This window comes from Schistocerca americana, chromosome 2 (genome assembly GCF_021461395.2).
Source record: "Schistocerca americana isolate TAMUIC-IGC-003095 chromosome 2, iqSchAmer2.1, whole genome shotgun sequence".
NCBI lineage: Eukaryota > Metazoa > Arthropoda > Insecta > Orthoptera > Acrididae > Schistocerca > Schistocerca americana.
In genome coordinates, this window is record NC_060120.1 from 131153831 (window position 1) to 131175402 (window position 21572).

The 21572-nt window shown below is 39.0% G+C and overlaps 1 protein-coding gene across 1 annotated transcript in view; it reads left to right on the forward strand.

Moving 5' to 3' along the window:
• Positions 1-21572, forward strand: part of LOC124595658 (oxidized low-density lipoprotein receptor 1-like) — an 86514-nt gene that overhangs the window by 56804 nt on the left and 8138 nt on the right. The window contains exon 3 of the mRNA XM_047134500.1: positions 5546-5818. Within this exon, the coding sequence (XP_046990456.1) occupies positions 5546-5818 (273 nt within the window). The remainder of the gene's footprint in view (positions 1-5545; positions 5819-21572) is intronic.

Below are 21572 nucleotides of genomic sequence, written 5' to 3' on the forward strand. Positions count from 1 at the left end.
GCTCCTATTCGTGGTCATTAGGCATCATTAACAGCAGCATTCCATGGTCCCATCTTGCCCATACAGTTTTGCGCAACATGACAGAGTCGTGTGCCCTAAGGTCTGGGTGACTTGCAACAACTGTAGGAAAAAAGGACATATAACATTTGTGTGTCATTCCGAGTCCCCTCTTGCAGATGTGGACAAGCAGCCAGCACTGTCACTGTCAGTGCAGTTGCATCACATCGAGGGACTGGATGTTGGACACTGCCAGCACCCTTGTCTCTGGTCCCCTTTTATGGTACTTTGCGGGGGAGTGGCCACTTCAAGTGACTGTGGCTGTGCCACTTCCACCCCTGCTCACTGGTTCTAGCCCAGAATCTCCTCCACTGTCACCATTATCGCCTGTGGTGTCAACTGTAGAGGCCATGGATGTTTCAATTGTCATGCCGACACCCACATCAGTGGAGTGTGCTTTCCCCAAGGGGGCAGGGAGAGGTGCTGTAACCCTGCATGTAATACTGGGATACATGTCATAGCACCAGGCCACCAACGTACTACACTTCAAATATTATACCAATGACATCTCCTTGAGCCGGCCAAAACCGGCTGCTGCAGTGGTCCACATGACTTGTGCACATGACACTGCATCTGCCGCACCACCTAGATGAGCCCTCCCCTTTGTAAGTTGTACTTAATAATTCATTGAATGTTGTCTGGTGACATACGTCTGACTGGGGAGAAATCAAGCATGGTGTTCCCCAAGGCACAATCTTAGGTCCACTGTTGTTCCTCATAAATGTACACAGTCTTCTGTCTAATATACAACAAACAGAAATAGTTCTTTTGCAAATGACACTAGTATTGTAATCAGTCCACACATACTTACAGAAACAATGGTAAATGAAGTTCTTAAAAGTCCCAACATTGACTGGTTTTCAGTGAATGGTTCCACCTTCAATTTAAAAAGACACAACATATTTAGTTATGGACATCTAGGGGTACAAAATCAATGGTATGTGTAAAACATTGTGAGGAAATAATAAGTAGGGTGGAAACTTTAAAATTGTTAGGTGTCCATATTGATGAGAATTTAAATTGGAAAAAGCACATTTTGGAACACTTAAAACAATTTAGTTCAGCCACATTTCCACTTAGAATTTTGAACAGGATGACCTCCTCAATACTAACCAGCATAGATACCAAAAACATTGTTCATGTGAAACCCAACTCACACTTTTCTCGCACAACATCCTAAAAGCTTTGGATTAAGGCAGTCAGGTAGATGCAGTATTTCTTGATTTCCAAAAAGCATTTGACTCAGTGCCACAACTATGCCTATTGTCAGAAGTATGATCATTTGGGGTATGAAGTGAAATTAATGACTAGTTTAAGGACTTTTTGGTAGAGAGGACACAGCATGTTATCTCAGATGGAGATGACCGCCAGATGTAGAAGTTACTCCAAGTGTGCCCCAGGGAAGTGTTTTGAGACTTTTGCTGTTCATGTTGTGAATTAATGACCCTGCAGATAATATTAATAATAAACTCAGACTTTTTGCAGATGAGGTGGTAGGTATTATTAATAGTAACCTCAGACTTTTTGCAGATGAGGCAATTATCTATAAACAAGTATTATCTGAAAGAAGCTGCATAAAGATTCAGTCAGATCTTGATAAGATTTAAAAGTGTTGCAAAGATTGGTAACTTCCTTTAAATGTCCAGAAATCTAAAACGAGCACTTCACAAAATGAAAAAACATAGTATCCTGTAACTGTAATATCAATGAGTCACTGCTGGAATCACTCAACTTATACAAACACCTGGATGTAACACTCAGGAGAGATACAAAATGGAATGATCACATAGGCTCAGTCATGAGTAAAACAGGTGGTAGACTTCAGTTTACTGGTAGAATAATGGGGAAGTGCAATCAGTCTACAAAGGACATTGTTTACAGATCACTCGTGGAGCTGGCTCTAGAATATTGCTCAAGTATGTGGGACTCTACAAAATAGAGGATACTGACTAACAGGGGATATTGAATGTATACAGAGAATGGCAGCAGGAGTGGTCACAGATGTGTTTGATCTTGGGAGAGTGTCACAGAGATACTGAAGGAGCTGAACTGGAAGAATCTTGAAGGTAGATGTAAAGTGTTCCCAGGAAGTCTATTAACAAAGTTTCAAGAACTGGACTTAAACAATGACTCTCAGAATATACTACAATCCTCCATGTATCGCTCACATGTGGGTCATGAGGATAAAATTAGAATAATTTCTGCATGCACAGAGGCATTCAAACAATGATACTTCCCAAGCTCCATATTTGAATGGAACAGGAAGAAACCCTAATAATGGTACAATGGGACGTACTGTCTGCTATGCACCTCACAGTTGTTTGCAGAGTATAGATGTAGATACAGAATCATTGGAAATCTTGGGGAAAAGCAAATCAGTAAGTTGACATATTTTGCATGTTTTCATTCAATAATATCATATGGAATAATGTTCTGGGGTAACTCATTTTCAAGAAAGAAAATCTTCATTGTGAAAAAATGTAAGAACAATATGTGGTGCTCACCCAAGATCATCTTGCACAGTATATTTATTCCCTCTTGAAGTTTGTTGTTAACAATCTGCTACAATTCGAAATGAGCAATGATCTACTTTATTACAATACTCCACATTAATATTGCCTTTAACACAAAAAGTGGTACACAATGCTGCGACAAAAATTTTTGATCACTTACTCAGTGATATAAAAGTCTGACAGACAGCAAAGTAAAATTTGAAAATATACTGAGGAAGTTTCTCTTTGACAACTCCCTCTAGTCCATAGAAGAATTTCTATTGCTGTAATGTGTAAAAGGTAGTGCGTAGGAATTGCTCACATCTGTAAATAGATAAAACTAACTAGTGCAGCAGCCACTCGCCCTCATATTGTGTTCACAATTATTTTCAGGAACTACTTGTATTAGTAAGTGGATTCTCTATATATTAGTAAGTGGATTGTTTCTACGTTTGTCTCTGTGTTCTCAACTGTTTGCTTGTATGTGGAAGAAGAACAAACTTTGGTTCATTGTGGCTGTGCTGTTGTCTCTGACTTTCAATACAATTCAATTTTATCTTGTTCCTGAAGACCAAAATACCTCTTGTTATATATTTTTTGTTCTTATGTGTGATTTTGACATTAGTATTTTTTACTAGACTTTTTGATTGAGACAGAAGATATTTATAAAATGTCATTTATGACCCAGTAAAGAGTCTTTATCCAGCATTTCCATCCCTATATCTTATGTTTATGCTTGATGGTTTTGCTAATTTAGGCTTCATTTTCTATTTTTTTTTTTACCTTTTCTCTTGTGGTGGTGTGATTTAAAAATAATTTTCTTGGATAGTGGTCTGACAGAGCTATTACTATAACTTCACTTTTGTACTGAGAAAGGCACATATATTTGAGAATATGTGACTTATTTGTGTACAGAAGTTTTCAGTTGTACATGTTGGATTTGATATTGTATTGTTTAAGTTGTATGTTTTCATTGTGTTAAATAGCAGTTTGTTGTCAATGGAATCTTGTAATGTCTTTATTGTTAGATCAAGTAGTAGTATAAGTGCACAACTTTGACTTAAATGATGTGTAGAAGTTCTCTGATATTTTTACTGAGAGTGTCTGGAACACGACAACGGGTACATGACTGTACTCATAGTTAATGGAGATGTTCAAAGTGTTATCCTTGTACCTGAATGATGGCCTATACCCATTGACGGAATGAGTTTCAAGTACTTTCAAACCCTCTTGGATCATTTCCAAATCCTTGACAAACATTGGCAAGTCCACTTCAGTTCTTCAACCGTGTGAATGAGAGTGGCATACACTAAACCTCTAAGGTGACTCCGAACATAGAAATCCATGTGGCTCAGATTAGGTGATCCTGGACATTGTGGTACAGGTCCTCTTTACCCTATCCATCTTTGGCCATATTGGTGTGTTAGGTTTTGTCTCATCATAGCAGCAAAATGTGCCAGTGCTCCATCATGCATGCACCACATCCTCTGCTGTTGCTCAAAGAGAGCTTCCTCAAGTGACCCAGCGAGATGCTGCTGCAGAAACTGCAGGTAATTCTGTACATTGAGTTTGTCTGATAACATGTAAGGCCCAGTAAGAAGTCACCTAGTACTCCTAACCACTCATGCAATGAGAAATGACACTGAATTGGAAACACATGCATAGTTTGTGGATTGGGGCCCAGATGACTCCAAACATGAGAATCGTGATAGTTAAACACACCATCATGAGTGAACTCTGCTTCATCTGTAAATAAAATGTCATTGTTGAATGTAGGGTTGCCTACAGTCTGTTGTTGCATCCACTGACAGATCATTAGTCTACAACCAAAGTTTGTTTCATTAAGACACTGAACTCATTGGAGGTGGTATGGGTACATTGCATTGCGATGCATTATTCTCCAAACACTACTGTGGCTCATTCCCGGAATTTGTGTGACAAGTCTCCTTGTTGAGATTCCTGGAGAGCGTTCGACTGTTTCCACCACCACATCTTCAAGCACACACCACCACATCTTCAAGCACAGATGTAATGCGCGCAGCCTACCTGCTCCAGCATCGTGTAGAAAGAGGAAGATGGTGTAGTGATGCCCGTAGGAATGTGCAGAGATGTGGTAGTGACAGAATGGTGGGCTGCTAGATGCAGCATCAGGATAACTGTGCTGAGGAGGGAGGGGCAAGGGGAAGAGAAGCAATGAAATGGAAAGGACTACAAATGTTTGCTTTGGAGAGGGGGAGGAGGAGGAACAGGAGGCATGTGAGAGAATGAATTGGAAGCAGGGAAGGTGACAGAGACAAATGGAAAAACGGTACTTTGAAAAATCCCACTGCTCCTCCTTTTATATTGTATACTATATTTTATCTGATACTTGAAACGAAGCATTTATATAATTTTGCACAGACCACTATCAACTGCATGTGTACTGGTAAAGTGAATATCGGTTTAAGGCAAACATTGAATGATGAGAAATTTACACCTGAGTTTAAATATTCTGATTAATCACAGGAGTGGTTAATGAAGTATTCTTTTAGTTTGTTTTTGAATACTTGGGAATTTTCAAATTTTTTACTGATGTTTACTGGCAATCTATTAGATTTTTGTCCCAGAACATAAAACTGCCCTCTGAAACCTAGACAGGACTGTATAGTCTACAAGGAAGTTATTTTTAAATAAAGAACTGTGTATTTTAACTTTCTGTGTGTTGTGATTCTTAGGTGGAGGTGGAAAATTAGCCTGTCATTTGCCTAGTGAAGTGTAGAAACCATCTAAAAAGCACATTCACACTGTTGATTGTATCATACCTGTTGTGGATAATCTGGCAAGCAGACTTTGTCATGTATGCCTAATCTCTATGTGTCACTAGCCGGCAGAGCACAAATGATTTGGTCTATCACTGCTGTAGATGTAAGGAACACATATTCTGTAAACAGGCAAATAAATAAAATAAAGTTTTTCATACAAATGAAAAACAAATAATGCGTTTCACTTATATACAGATGAAGAAACTGCTTCAGGACAAGATTGGGATCCAGAGCTGCAAGGACTCATCACACCATTATTAGAAAGTTTAGTAGCTGTAACTGGAACCCACCGTGGCCAAAAGGTTATGCGTGTACCACCAACAAGGGATGTGTCAGAAACAGATCTCTATTTACTTGGGGCTATAGAAAAGCTGGCATACCGCTTGGATTTCATGGATAAGAGGATACGCAGAGTAGAGGAACTTATTTACTATGTTATGGACAGTGCAGGACAACATGCAAATCAAGGTAAGTCCTCCAAACATGAGTCATTATTTTTCATTAGCAGTTCATAAATAAAAATTTAAGTGATAAATTAGTTGTATACAGATATACCTTTCATAATATTTTGGAATTCAAAACTGGAATCATCAAATACAGACTTAAGTTTTGTACACTATTATTAAAGTTAACTCAAATTAATATCACCTACTGTACACAATCACATTAGCTTTTCCCTTGGCTATGCATTTCAACTTGGGCTCTCCTTTCCGCTTTCAGTATTTTTGTATTTCTTTCAACATTTCCCTAGGTAATTTTTTCTTTCTATCTCATCTCCTCTTCTGCTATTAAAAAAAATCCCTATTCTTAGAGCTTGAAATTCTTTGTGCTTTTTAAAGTACACCCTGCATTTTTGCTAAGGATTGTGTCCTAACTGATGAAGTTCATATTCTCTATATCTTCTTAGATAAGACCCACTTATTACAAATAATTTACTCCTACACTGAAGAGCCAAAGAAACTGGTAAACTTGCCTGGGCTCCTGTGAGCATGCAGAAGTGCTGCAGCATGACGAGGCATGGACTTGACTAACACCTCAAGTAGTGCTGGAGGGAACTGACAACTTGAATCCTGCAGGGTTGTTCATAAATCCATAAGAGTAGGAGGAGGTGGAGATCTCTTCTGAACAGCACATTGCAAGGCATCCCAGATATGCTCTATAATGTTCATGTCTAGGGAGTTTGGTGTCCAGTGGAACTGTATACACTCAAAAGAGTGTTCCTGGAGCCACTCTGTAGCAATTCTGGATGTGTGGGGTGTTGCATTATTCTGCTGGAATTTCACAACTCCATTGGAATGCAAAAGCACTCCATCTGCAGGCCACAAGTGGCCCACCGGGATCATCCGACCACCGTGTCATCCTCAGATGAGGTTGTGGATAGGAGGGGCGTGTGGTCAGCACACCGCTCTCCCGGTCGTTATGATGGTTTTCTTTAACCGGAGTCACTACTATTCGGTCGAGTAGCTCCTCAGTTGGCATCACGAGGCTGAGTGCACCCCGAAAAATGGCAACAGTGCATGGCGATCCAGATGGTCACCCATCCAAGTGCTGGCCTCGCCCAACAGCACTTAACTTCGGTGATCTGACGGGAACTGGAGTATCCAGTGTGACAAGGTCATTGCTCATTGGAATGCAAAGTGGACATTAATGGATGCAGGTCATCATACAGGATGTTTATGTATGTGTCACCCATCGGGGTCATATCTAGATGTATCAGGGGTCCCATGTAACTCGAACTGCACATGCCCCACACCATTACAGAGCCACCACCAGCTTGAACAGTCCCCTGCTGACATGCAGTCCATGGATTCATGAGATTGTCTCCATACCTGTACACGTCCATCCACTTGATACAATTTGAAATGAGACTCATCCGACCAGGCGACATGTTTCCAGTCATCAACAGTCCAATGCTGGGTTGATGGTCCTAGGTGAGGCATAAAACTTTGTCGTGCAGTCATCAAGGGTACTGGCAGTTGTTGATGGTCCAGCGTTGAAAGCCGCAGCAATTTGAGGAAGGGGTGCACTTCTGTCACGTTGGATGATTGTCTTCAGTCATCATTGGTCCCATTCTTGCAGGATATTTTTTCAACCACGGCGATGTCAGAGATTTGATGTTTTAAAGGATTCCTGATATTCATTCATGAAATTGTTGCATGGGAAAATCTCCACTTCATTGTTACCTCAGAGATGCTGTGTGACATCACTCATGCACTGACTTTAACACCACACCCAAACTTGCTTAAATATTGATAACCTGCCATTGTAACACCAGTAACCCATCTGACAACTGCACTAGACAGTTGTTGTATTATATAGGCATTTACGACCACAGCCTGTTTGCATATCTTTGTGTTTGAATACACATGCCTATTCCAGTTTCTTTGGCACTTCAGTGTATTGTGAATGAGGTTTTTTCCACCATGAAATTACAAAAGTCAACTTGACTGAATGTTGAACACTATTGATTAACAGAATTCAACTCTCCAGAATACAAACACTTCAAAATATCCATTTTGTTAACACTGTGTGCTGCATATTAACTTTTCAAATGTGTGAAACAGTCTTCGCATCCTAACTTGCCCATAATTAACCAAAGTCTCTGGCATACTGCCCTTTGTTTGCCGAACCTACTTCACAGCACTGTTGGCATCAGCAGTTATACTGCTTTCATTGCATACTGTGGTACTTTACCCTAACATATACCCACCAAAATTAAATCTTTTTATACAAATTTATTTGAAAAATAAAATTTGGATTAAATGTTCTATGAAATTAAAATAACTATAAAATGTAGTAATTAATCAGAGACAATTAATCACTCTTAATTAATTATTGATTATGCCAGCATTATATCAACTGGCATAATGGTGTGTGTGAGATTGAGTAATGATACACTAACTATACAAAAAATACAATATAGAAATATTAACCATTGGCACAGATACCACTATAACACATACAAGAAAGATCTGTTACCTCAATGAGGCAAAGTTGAAGTTAACTGCTGTACAAATTGCATTAACACAACTCATCTTTATAATTATAAAAAAGTGAATGTACAGTAAATAATGACTGTCCTATCATATCTTCACTCAGAGTGCAAGAATGTGCATGTAAAATGATATAAGGCACATTATTAAAGTATGTATGAAATCTGTATTATCACTAGTGAAGCATTTGTCTTAAACAAAAGTACAGCCCGATAGAGAGAGTTCTGAAAAAGGGGTTGGGCTGCAATAAGTGGAGAAATTTTGATTTTCAGGTCCTTCTTCCACTTTTGTATTAACTGCTGTCTTGAAAAAAAAAAAAAGAAGACACTATGAAGAGCCAATTTTTTCATTTTTCCCTCAGCATCTTGCTTCTAGTGCATTTTAGGCAAAAAATGCTGTTATCAGGTTCAAAGAGCGTTAAATTTCCTGCAAGTTTCATATCTAGCATGTTGGAAAATTCGTAACAGCTACAGAGATGCGGACTGTGAAAACATGCAAAATATTAAGAAACTACAAAAAATTACAATGTCAATGACTTCACCTTAATGACTTTCTGTAGTGTTATACAGGGTGATTATAATTAAAGTTTAACTTTCAAACTGCTGTAGAAATAACACCACTGGTCAGAATGATTTTAAATTGCAGTGGAATATTATCGGAGAAGGAAGAAAACATATGGCAGAAATAAATAGTTAAAAAATGTAGTGATAGAGGGCACTGTACGCATCATACTGTAGTAGTGGTCGACTAAAATGACAAATGAATCATACAACAATGCCCAAGGTGTATGCTTGATGTTAAACAAACTGTACTATTCAGTGTGCATGGGTGTACAGGTGTGATACTGTTAGTTATGCGAGCCATCCACCACGGCAAGGTCATATCACATCGGATGGGAAAAATTGGCTTTTAATTGCCCTGAGGCCAAAAACCGCATAAAAAGCATCAATCACATTGGTTTTTAATTGTCCTGAGGCCAAAAACTGCTTAAAAAGTATCAATCAAAATCAAATCGAATTATTAATTTCCATGTGACTGGCACAAAACACGTTCAGTATGGCTGTCCACTGTTTTCTGCGACAAGTTGAAATCAAGAAACAGCATGTTCCACAACTGATCGAAGTATTTACGGGGTCACATTCAGAATGTGTTGTGCAGTGCATGCCTTCAGTGCAGCTAAGTTTGCAATTGGAACACTGAACACAACATCTTTCATATAGCTCCACAGCCAGAAGTCATGTGGAGTAAGATCAGGTGATTGGAATGGCCAGGCTGTAGGGAAATGGTGGCTGATAATTCTAGTATAATTCTAGTATTCTAGTATAGATAATTCTAGTATCTAGTAGTAGATATTCTAGTATATGCTTCAGCAGCTGCTTAACTGGATTTACAATGTGTGGAGGTGTGCCATCTTGCATAAAAATTATCCCATCCACACATTGACGCTGTTGGAGAGCTGGAATGACGTGGTTGCACAAAAAGACCCTCATAGCTCTTACTAGTGATGGTACAGGTAACAGGATCAGAAGCACCTGTCTCTTCGAAAAAATATGGCCCTATGATAAATGATACCGTAAACCCGCACTGCACAGTGACATTTTCAGGATGAAGTGGTACTGTTTGGTTTGTGTGTGGATTTTCTGTTGCCCATGTTCGACAATTCTGTGTACTGACATATCCTGTCAGATGGGAGTGGGCTTTGTCTGTCCACAAAATCTTCCATGGCCAATCACTGACCATTTCCATGCGAGCAAGAAATTCTAAAGCAAAGGTCTCTCTTGCTGGCAAGTCAACAGGAACCTTTGCTTTAGAATTTCTTGCTCGCATGGAAATGGATAATGATTGGCCATAGAAGATTTTGTGGACAGATGAAGCAACTTGTGGACATGGGTAATTTTGAATGCATAGCAAAGAAGGATGTTTTGTAGGATTTTATGCACCATGCTCATGGGTATTTCAAATGTTAGGGCAATTCTCCTTGCACTACACATTTGCACACCACCACTCATCTCCTCCTGCATTGCTGTGGCTACTGTTTCCACTGATGTTGAATCAATTCATTTCCTCACTCTATCAGGTTGCGCACCAAAAGAACCCATCTTCTCAAATTTCCAAATTATTTTCTCCAGACCCACGGCAGTCATCGAACCAATGCCTTTTTTTAAACCCTTCAGTGTCTGGAACTTCTGCACAGCAACTTGTGCACAGTCATCATTCTTGTAATACAGCTTTACAAGCAGAGTGCGATCCTGCATTGAGGCAGTCATGGCGAACATCGCATATGAGAATGGAGGAAAAGCCATTTACTCGGCATTTTACCAACTTCAATGGGTTGTGCACATGACAGGTGTTTTCATTTATGTATTATGACACACACAGCACCATCTCTTGATCAATTTTCACAATATTTTTTTTCTTCTGCCATATGTTTTCCGCCTTCTCCGATGATATTCCGTTGCAATTTGACTTCATTCTGACCAGTGGTGTTATTTCTACAGCCTTTTGAAAGTTTAACTTTAATTATAATCACCATGTATATGAAACTTGCAGGAAATTGAACACTCTTTAAAATTGATAAGGGCAAATTTTTGCCCAAAATGCTCTGGAAGTGAGCTACTGAGGAGAAATGAAAAAAGTGGCATTTCTTAGCGGTGTTTTCAAGATAGTAGATAACACTCAAGGGGAGAAGGTCTAAAACTTGGAATTTTCATGAGAGGGATAATATATACAACGTATCTGCAAATCAAAATTACTCTACATTTTGCAATTCAAGATGATATCTCTACTAGCTTGGTAGCAAAAAAGAGCAGCCAGCTGTAGTATATTATTATGTAAATAGTGAATTATTGCATCTGTGTTGTGCTAACACATTAAAAGTGCAGAGTTGATAAAACATGTAATCATGAAAATGAATGTGAGGTAAAAAGTAGAAGCATTCACACAACTGAAACTAAGTACATGCATACCAACTTAGGTATATCGATGCACACAGTTAAACAGTGACCGAAAGTGTGTAATCTTGAGGTATACTAATACTGAATGTGTATACTGAATAAGTGTCATCAGCATAAAATAGCAACAACTTCAGATTGCAGGTAAATAGACATTTTTTAATTTTATAAGTAAAAGCAGTGGATATTAATATATTTGTTGGAAATGTAGCTATGTTGTACAGGTAATTATAAACATTTATCATACGTAATTTTGGTATTGTATGACTGCTAAAAAGAAATTTCATTGGCAAGCATATTTGTGTCTACTTGTACAAGAACATTCATATTCACAAAGAAGTGCCAAAAAATTGAATTTTAAGACATCATAAAACACTGGTAACCAATGCATTACACTATACAGTTGTAAACACGTCATTAGTTAAGATGTTAGGTGCAGAGTGAAAATTTCTTTCTGGAAACATCATTAGTTACTCTGCTTTTAAGATCCTGTCTACATGTTAAACCATACCCCTCTATGCGCAATCTCACATTTTCTTGAAGCTCTAGGTTGTGACATCAGTACTGCAGAGGATTAAAGAAAACACAAAAGTGTTGTAAACATGTCACTAGATGCTATGCTTTTTATGCACTGCTTATATGTTTGGCCATAATTCACATGTAATCACACAATTTCTTGAAGCAATGGGGTATGGCATTGATGCTACTGTGGATTAAAGAACATGTTGTGGAGTGCATGGCAGCTTGAGAGGTCTGGGGTTGCAGTAATGTCATACTCTTATGCATGCTTCTGGTTTCTCAACATGTGTAGCACGTTACTCAACTGATCACCCCATTTTCCTGTGGCTCTGTGTGATGAATCATCACATGCCACTCAGTGACTCACCAACAAGCAATCACTAACAACAAAAATTACAGCTGCATGTTGAACAATGCAACAGTGTGACTGTGAAATATACAGTTGTGCAACGCATGTTATCTCACATACCTGGCTGCCTATATAGAAATTGACAGAAAAACACCACCACATGATTTGCTAGTGTCTTCTGATGCAACATCTCATGAAGTACACTATCTGAATGTGATGACGTGATGCACTAGAACACAGCAAGTTCACTTCATCTGACTACTACAGTCACTTAAACAATTACAGCAGTTACCTATTACTCTCCAGGCTCGCAATAGCTACCAACTATTGTCTGTTAATCCAAACTCATAGTAATTCACATATTAATGGAAAGCAAACTGCTACTCACTAATTATTATACTCTAGTCACATTTCTTGATGATGGTACAATTTTAAGTTTTCAACATACTGGAGAAAATAACATTTTCCAGACTTTGCTCTGGCAACTTCAACAGAATTTGAATGAGCAATCGTTCTAATTTTAAATGCTCCATGATAATAGTGATTGAACTTGTTTTCTTTGTTCATTATCGAGGATTTGGAATGAGATTTAATAAAGACTCAGACTCTTACTCTATACATAATTGTCTTCATAATTCTGTCATGTGCAAGTTTTCTTTCTTCTGCCCTTTGCTTCACTGTATATAGTACTATTCTAAGTCATCCTCCTTGCATTAGCTCTTCCCTCTCTGGTAAATTAATGTATTCATTGAAAATACTGTCTGGTTTCTTACCAAAGAGAGCTGTGCGTGGTGTTAATCTGGTTGAGTCATGATGCACATCATTGTTAACTGTTTCAAAGTCACCTAATTTTTTGATCCACTTCTTAATAAGCAAATATCAAAATGTGCTAAATCCCCTGCTCCTGCATAAAATCTTTCCAAAGATTTGAATGAAATTGAGGCCCATTGTCTGATTAAATTCACTCTGGTTTGATGTGATTTACAAAGTATTCATCTTTCAGTTTTTTAATCATAATTTTGCTATCAGCTTTCCTTAATGGACAGAGCCACACAAATTTCAAGAAGACATCCATAACTACCATAACTTGCATGAAATTTCCTATAAATTGTGACAGTGGTTTATAAAGATCAACTGCTGTCACCGAATGATGAGGGCGTAAGCCGTAAATGCATAAAATTTTGGAAGGTTTCCTCTATCAGGCTTCACAAAATTCCTTCCATTGTTACTTAAAAGTCTTAAATCCATTTTGATAATGAAAAAGTAAAACATTTGTGGAAAAAAGTATGCAAAGTCACTAGTAATTTCAGCTAACACTCGTGCGATATATGTAAACAGAGCCAACCTACTCTTAATTATGTAAAAATTCCAGGTATTTTGTGAGAATATTGACTGAAACTGTTTTTTTGATGTTACAATCATTCACAATGACAACACAAACCATATTTCTAACAAAGGAAAACACTCTATTATGAACTCACTTTCCACATGGATGCGTCCTGGTGAGCTTTCAGTAACAAAATCACTAAATCCGAAGCTAAAACTGCTCAATATGTCTAAAATAACAAATTATAAGTGTAAATAAATCACACTGAACTGAACTAGTGGCCTGTACTGAAGCCTAAAACCTCTCAGTACAGTTCTTAAAAAATCGGCGGGAGGACCGATCGGTAACAGGACTCAGAAGCTTACAGAATAGCAACTTCGGATAAAGAACTGAAAATGATGCCACAACTGAAGCTAACCTACTGCACTGGTCAATATGAATGATACAGAATAGGACCCCATCTGTGATCAGTTGAAATCCCACAATCCTGTTGATTAGATTATCAGCTTTATGGATGTTTATTGCTTCCTTAATGAAGCAATCCCAGAAAGATGATGCCGGGATAAAAAACTTCTGTCTTTTCATAAATCATGAGATATCCTGTATTCAGACAGTGTTCTGCAATTGCCAACTTTTCTGGTTGGTGTAAGCATGTATGACACTGATGTTCATCACAGAGTTCTCATGCTGTGCGACATTGCACTAGGAACTTGAAAGGTGCATCTACCTGCTTCACAGACAGCCAAATTGGTGAGCCTCATGTCATGCTCTCCTGTTGTTAGATTTACAGCTGGAGTAGATCTATTTGACTCTTTAAATCTCACTTTCTCTTCCAAAGATCTACTGGAAAATGGCCTCTTTAGCAGATCATCTACAGAAAATACTCTCATACTAAAAGAATGTGGTGTTTTATACATCTGCTCTATTAACTTTATTTGGTCATGACTAGTTTCAGCCTTCCAGGCCATTCTCAACAGATATGGTGGTTTTACAATAGAAAACTATGCCTTACATATTGAAATGTCAGTGTCTTTAAATTTGCATCTTCTGTTTGCTTTGGTTCACAAATGCTGTCTTGTTCATTTGAAAGCCTGATATTTACAAATGTGTTCTAACTACATAAATTTCAAGCTGTCAAACCAACAAGACAACATTTTTGTGCCAAAACAAATAGAGAACACAAATTTAAAGATGCTGATATTTCAAAATGTAAGATGTGGTTTTCTACTCGAGAATCACAAAATCATTGGAGAGTTGTCTAGTCAGCTGAAACTAGTTGTAAACAAATAAAATTAATACAGCAAAAGTGGAAAATGTCACCTTCTTTTAATAAATTCCTTGCCGTGGTACCCATCACGTAAAAAAATCTTTCATACTAAATTTACTCATATACTCCCTTTTTCTTTTTCTGACCATCTATAGCGCGCTGGCAGGTCGATAGACACACAAACAAACACAAACATACACACAAAATTCAAGCTTTCGCAACAAACTGTTGCCTCATCAGGAAAGAGGGAAGGAGAGGGGAAGACGAAAGGAAGTGGGTTTTAAGGGAGAGGGTAAGGAGTCATTCCAATCCTGGGAGCGGAAAGACTTACCTTAGGGGAAAAAAGGACAGGTATACACTCGCACACACGCACATATCCATCCACACATACAGACACAAGCAGTTAATTCCATAAATTATCTGGGAGTACGCATTAGGAGTGATTTAAAATGGAATGATCATATAAAGTTGATCGTCGGTAAAGCAGATGCCAGACTGAGATTCATTGGAAGAATCCTAAGGAAATACAATCCGAAACCAAAGGAAGTAGGTTACAGTACCCTTGTTCGCCCACTGCTTGAATACTGCTCAGCAGTGTGGGATCTGTACCAGATAGGGTTGATAGAAGAGATAGAGAAGATCCAATGGAGAGCAGCGTGCTTCATTACAGGATCATTTAGTAATCACAAAAGCATTATGGAGATGATAGATAAACTCCAGTGGAAGACTCTCCAAGAGAGACACTCAGTAGCTCGGTATGGGCTTTTGTTGAAGTTTCGAGAACATACCTTCACCGAGCAGTCAAGCAGTATATTGCTCCCTCCTACGTATATCTTGCGAAGAGACCATGAGGATAAAATCAGAGACATTAGAGCCCACACAGAGGCATACCGACAATCCTTCTTTCCACGAACAATACGAGACAGGAATAGAAGGGAGAACCGATAGAGATACACAAGGTACCCTCCGCCACACACCGTCAGGTGGGTTGCGGAGTATGGATGTGGATGTAGATGTAGATTACACCAGTGAGTATACACTATCCATTCTGTGTCCATCTGTCCAAACTTGAATACCTCACCTGCTGCCCAGGGGGAAAAAACATTAATGGCTTGCTTGTGCCATGCATACTTAGAGATATTAACTAACCTAAAAATATACCATCTATAATAGCTACAATTATTGGTCTGTAAATGATGTAATGTTGTTCAGTACACTGTTGTCAGTCATCAGAAGAGATATCTGCACCTATACCCCAAACACCCTGTATATATTTTACACATCTACTCCCAACCCACTGGATTGATTTCAACCAAAATTGGTTCACATAACTCTTACTGTCTTGGAAGAAGTACTGTGTTGGTAACAGGCACCTACACCCCATTGGAGTGGGAATGGGAGTGAAAAGGGTACGTAATGCCTGACATCTAGCTGGCCTAAAGGATTGGTGTGTTGTGCAGATAGTATCAGACTGCTTTCCAGGTGGTATATGTGTGGATGGGCAAGGCTGAGCAGAGAGGGGCAGGGTGAGGGGTGAGAGCAGGAGGAGATGGATAGTAAGAGAGGGGACAAGTTGGTGGACAGAGACAGGAGGGATGAGGAGATGGACAGAGAGAGGGGCTAGCATGAGATAGAGTAGGAGGAGATGGACAGAGAGAAGAGGGAGGAGGAAATCTGCAGAGGGGAGGGCAGGATGAGTTGGACAGACAGAGAGGGGGAAAGAGGAGATGGACGCAGATAGGGGAAAGGTGGTGATGGACAGAGAGAGGGATATATACATATTGAGTTAAGCCTCATGTAAAAAACTAGTATACATATAAAATGGATATGTGCGAGTATGTATGTTCAACATCTCCCATTCCACTGGACTGATTTCAGTGAAACTAGTATATGTATTACTTACTGTCAGGAAAGAGATACTGTGGTGGTAAGAATCACCTAATTTCCAATGAGGTGGGAGTGGCATGAAAACAGTGTGACATAGGTGACAGACAGAAAGAGGGGGAGGAGGAGATGAACATAGAGAGAGATAAAGAGATGGACATAGAGAGAAAAGGGGGGGGGGGGCAGGAGATGAACATAGAGAGGAGGAGGAGGAGGAGGAGGAGATGGACAGAGAGAGGAAGCATGGGGGATGGACAGAGAGAGTTGGTGGAGGTGATGGACAGAGAAAGTAGGGAGGGGATGATAGACAGAGAGAAGAGAGGGGAGTCAATAGACATAGAGTGGAGGTCAGAGGCGATGGACAGAGAAGGGAGGAGGAGATGAGTGCAATTTATTTCTCGTATACATGGGGGTGAAGCTGCCTGTAAAAAAGCTAGGATAAGTATGAAATGGATTTTAATTGGATGCTATTAGGCCCTTCCTCTTTCTTATGTGTGTTATCTTCTATTTATTAAAATTTACATAAGACTGTCATTCAGCAAACATTCAATTGTTTTGCCTTTTTGCATGACTACTGAGTGGTAAAACTACCATATAGTCAATATAGAAAATAATTTAAGAGTGATGATGCCTCTATTTGATGATTTGTTGATGTATCTTGAGAACATTAATGATCTTTTTTTCCTTCTTTCGGAAACACTAAATATTATTTTGGTTTCTGTTGAACATTTGCTGTCTAACACACTGAATTCTATTATTTGTTCAATTGGATAAATTGGAATGCTGTGTCGTTATAAAATTCTTGGGTCTGGACAGTGCATTGCCAAGTAAATTCATCTTATCAGAAAATTTTAAATATACAGTTGAATTAATCATGGTTCTACTTCTCCTGAAGATGATCTACATGAATGATGTTCCAAACTGCAATCACAAATAAAAGATTGGGAAAACTTCATGATACGATACTGGATGATCCTTGATTAAAGATGCATATCAGATGAAATATTTCAATACATTTTAGATGAAAGTCAACTGAAAGTTTATCTCTCTCTCTCTCTCTCTCAAAAAATAAATAAATAAATAAAATAAAAAAAAAAGACCCAAGGCATACAGTGCTTTGTAAATGAAGAGGGAGGAAATCTAATAAAACTGACAGAGGACTCCTGCACACTGAAAGATGGAAGGTAAAAATGATGTAGATCCTATAGAAATAGCAAACACTTTTAACTAATACTGTGTACACTGAGTAGCCAGAACATTATTTTGACCTACTATCAGTATGAACCCATACAGATGATAGCAGAGTCACCTGATGAGGAATGGCTGTTAGTTAGACATACACATGGAGCATATAGTGTCAGTGAGGATGCTGTCTGTGTGCAGAATGGGGAAGGTGCATGATGTGTCTGAGTTTGACCAAGGGCAGATTGTGATGGCCCGCAGGCTTGGCATGAGCATTTTGGAAACTGAGTGACTTGTCAGGTGCTTGACGAGTGCTGTTGTGAGTGTTTTCAACCTATGGTGCAACTGAGGTGAAACCATATGCAAACATCTTGGGGTTGGGTGGCCACACCTCATTACAGATGTTATAAGCCATAGCCTGGGCAGACTGGTAAAACAGGACAGGCAATGGACTGGGGTGGAACTAACATCAGACTTTACTGCTGGGTAGAGTACAAGTGTGTCTGAACAAAGAGTGCATCAAACACTCCTAACAATGGGCCGCTGCAGCTGATGGCCCATGCGTGTGCCAATGTCAACACTATGACTTCGGCAACTATGACTGAAATGGGCATGTGACCAATGGCAATGGATATTGGCTTAGTGTCAAAGTGTTGCATGGTCTGATGAATCCCAATACCTTCTTCATCATTCTGGTGGGTGTGTGAATACATTGTCTTCCAGGGCAACAGCCCCTTGACACCTGTACTGCAGGACAGAGCCAGGCTGATGGAAGCTCCATTATGCTCTGGGAAACATTCAAGTGGGCATCAATGGGTACAGAGGAGCTTGTGCAAGGCACAATGATGGCCAAGTAGTATTGTATGCTGTTTGCAGATCACATACACCCCCTTAATAATGATCATGTTTTCCAATGGCAGTGGCATTTTTCAACAAGATAATGAGCACACCATGTCACAAGGCCAGGAGTGTGATGGCATGATTCAAGGAACACAGTAGCAAGTATAGTTGATGTGTTGGCCCCCCAACTCACCAGATCTGAACCTGATTGAACACATCTGGGATATGATTGAACACTGAGCTCATTGCCCCCTCCAAAGATTTTACAGGAATTAGGTGACTTGTGTGTGTAGATGTGGTGCCAACTCCCTCCAGCAACCTACCAAGGCCTCATTGCTTCTATGCCATGATGTGCCACTGCTGTTTTCCTTGCCAAAGGTGGACATATTGGCTCTTAGGTAGGTGGTGATAATGTTTTGGCTGATCAGCATAACTGTAGCAGATGAACTGATAAAACAAAGTAAAACAAGCAAAGAAAGTACAATTCCAAAAATTCCACATATGAAACATACTGGTGCATTCATCCCAGCAACTGATATAGAAATTTCATACCTAGTAATGAAACTAAAAGTTAAACATTCATCTGGCTTCACCTCTCATAAACGAATGTAGGGCAAGCCTATTAAAACCTGTAACATATGTGCTGTATGCTGCAGCGGCAGTAGAGAAACATATATTTCCAGAGTCACAAAAAGCAAGTTAAGTAAAGCCAGTACTTAAGAAAGGAAACAGAGGTAAATTAGGGAACTACAGGTCAATAACAGTGATCTCCAGCTTTGCTAAAATGTATGAAATGGTAATGAAGAATAGAACTGTAAGTTTTATAAATAAATTTAAAATACTACAGCCATCACAACATGGTTTCAGAGAAGAGAAATCAACTATAACAGCATCAACAGATTTAGTTGAATATTCTGAGTTCACTTGACAGACAAAAGATGATGTGTGGGATTACCATGGATCAGTCTAAAGCATTTGACTGCATAAATCATTGCAGGCTAATGGTGAAACTGTATCAGTGTGAGATTCAAGGGAAATGCTATTACACAGTCAAATCGTACATTATGAATAGGAAAGAAGTCAGATATACTAGTGGGGGAAATATAATTAATCACAAATCTGCATTACAAATGTTTATACATGTTGTGCCACAAGGTTCAGGCCAGTACTGTTTATTCTTTATGTAGTGATTTCCCAGAATGTGTACAACAGAGGCTTGCAATGTATGCCATCTACACTACAGTTACATGTGCAGCTGAGACAAAGAAGGAACTTGAAAAGGTAGCACTACTAAATACTGAAACTGCAAACAAATACCTACTACAAAACAATCTTTTTATAAATCAGTCTAAAGCAATGTATGAAAAATTATATATAAAAACAAAGATGAGGTGACTTACCGAACAAAAGCGCTGGCAGGTCGATAGACACACAAACAAACACAAACATACACACAAAATTCAAGCTTTCGCAACAAACTGTTGCCTCATCAGGAAAGAGGGAACGAGAGGGGAAGACAAAAGGAAGTGGGTTTTAAGGGAGAGGGTAAGGAGTCATTCCAATCCCGGGAGCGGAAAGACTTACCTTAGGGGGAAAAAAGGACAGGTATACACTCGCACACATGCACATATCCATCCACACATACAGTCTGTATGTGTGGATGGATATGTGCGTGTGTGCGAGTGTATACCTGTCCTTTTTTCCCCCTAAGGTAAGTCTTTCCGCTCCCGGGATTGGAATGACTCCTTACCCTCTCCCTTAAAACCCACTTCCTTTCGTCTTCCCCTCTCGTTCCCTCTTTCCTGATGAGGCAACAGTTTGTTGCGAAAGCTTGAATTTTGTGTGTATGTTTGTGTTTGTTTGTGTGTCTATCGACCTGCCAGCGCTTTTGTTCGGTAAGTCACCTCATCTTTGTTTTTATATATAATTTTTCCCACGTGGAATTTTTCCTTCCATTATATTAAAGCAATGTATGTATTGTTCCAAAGCAAACAGAGTGAAACATATAATGTATATAATTAATTATATAGCAAGGCAATTAAAGAAGTAAGCAACACAAAATTTCTTGGAAATATTATAGATAAGCATTTGTCTTGAGCGAAGCACATCAATGTACTGTGTAAAGATTAACACACAGATTTTTCTTATGTGCAAAAAGGAAAAAGTTGTGGATGATAAATTTCTCATTACAGTGCACTGTGGACTAGTGTTCCCACATCTGTCTTACTCAATTCACATATGGGAAAGCACATAAGAAACCAATTTAAAAAGAATATTTAAAATTCAGGAAAGAGTAGTGAGATGTACAGGCAAAATACCACCCAGACAAACTTGAGGACAAGCTCTTGTGCACCATAAAATTATGAAAGTGTACTCACTGTACGTATATCAGAATATTATGGCAGTGAGGGTGTAGTGACTCGAGAATTTCGGTGTAAATTCTAGAGACACTCGGCCTTCCACCATCTCGAACACCCAATATTTTAAAGGTAAATAAGGGAGCGGAAACGTATCTACTGCACCGCCGGTTTCTGTGTGCAGGTTGGAAGTCTGTAATGAGAAGATGATAAGCGGGGCAGTCGATCGACGCCAACAAGTGTTTGTCACAAGAGCCACAGATGCTGTGTTAGAGAACATGGAGTAATTAAATGCTATTCCTTGCTGTGTTAGTGAATGTGATTGTTGAAAGAAAAGAAAAATGAACATTTGACTGTAGACTTTTAACATACTTCATGTCTCAGATCTGAACAAAGCAAGATGCATGGGACATCTATAAATTATTTGGTTGTTAAAACCAGGCAATTGTGATTATATGTAATTGTATCTAATGGGTATTGGTGTAGTTGACTTGCAAGAGTTGGTATGTTTATATGAAACTTGTGAAAAGGAAAATACACCTGAGCTATACTG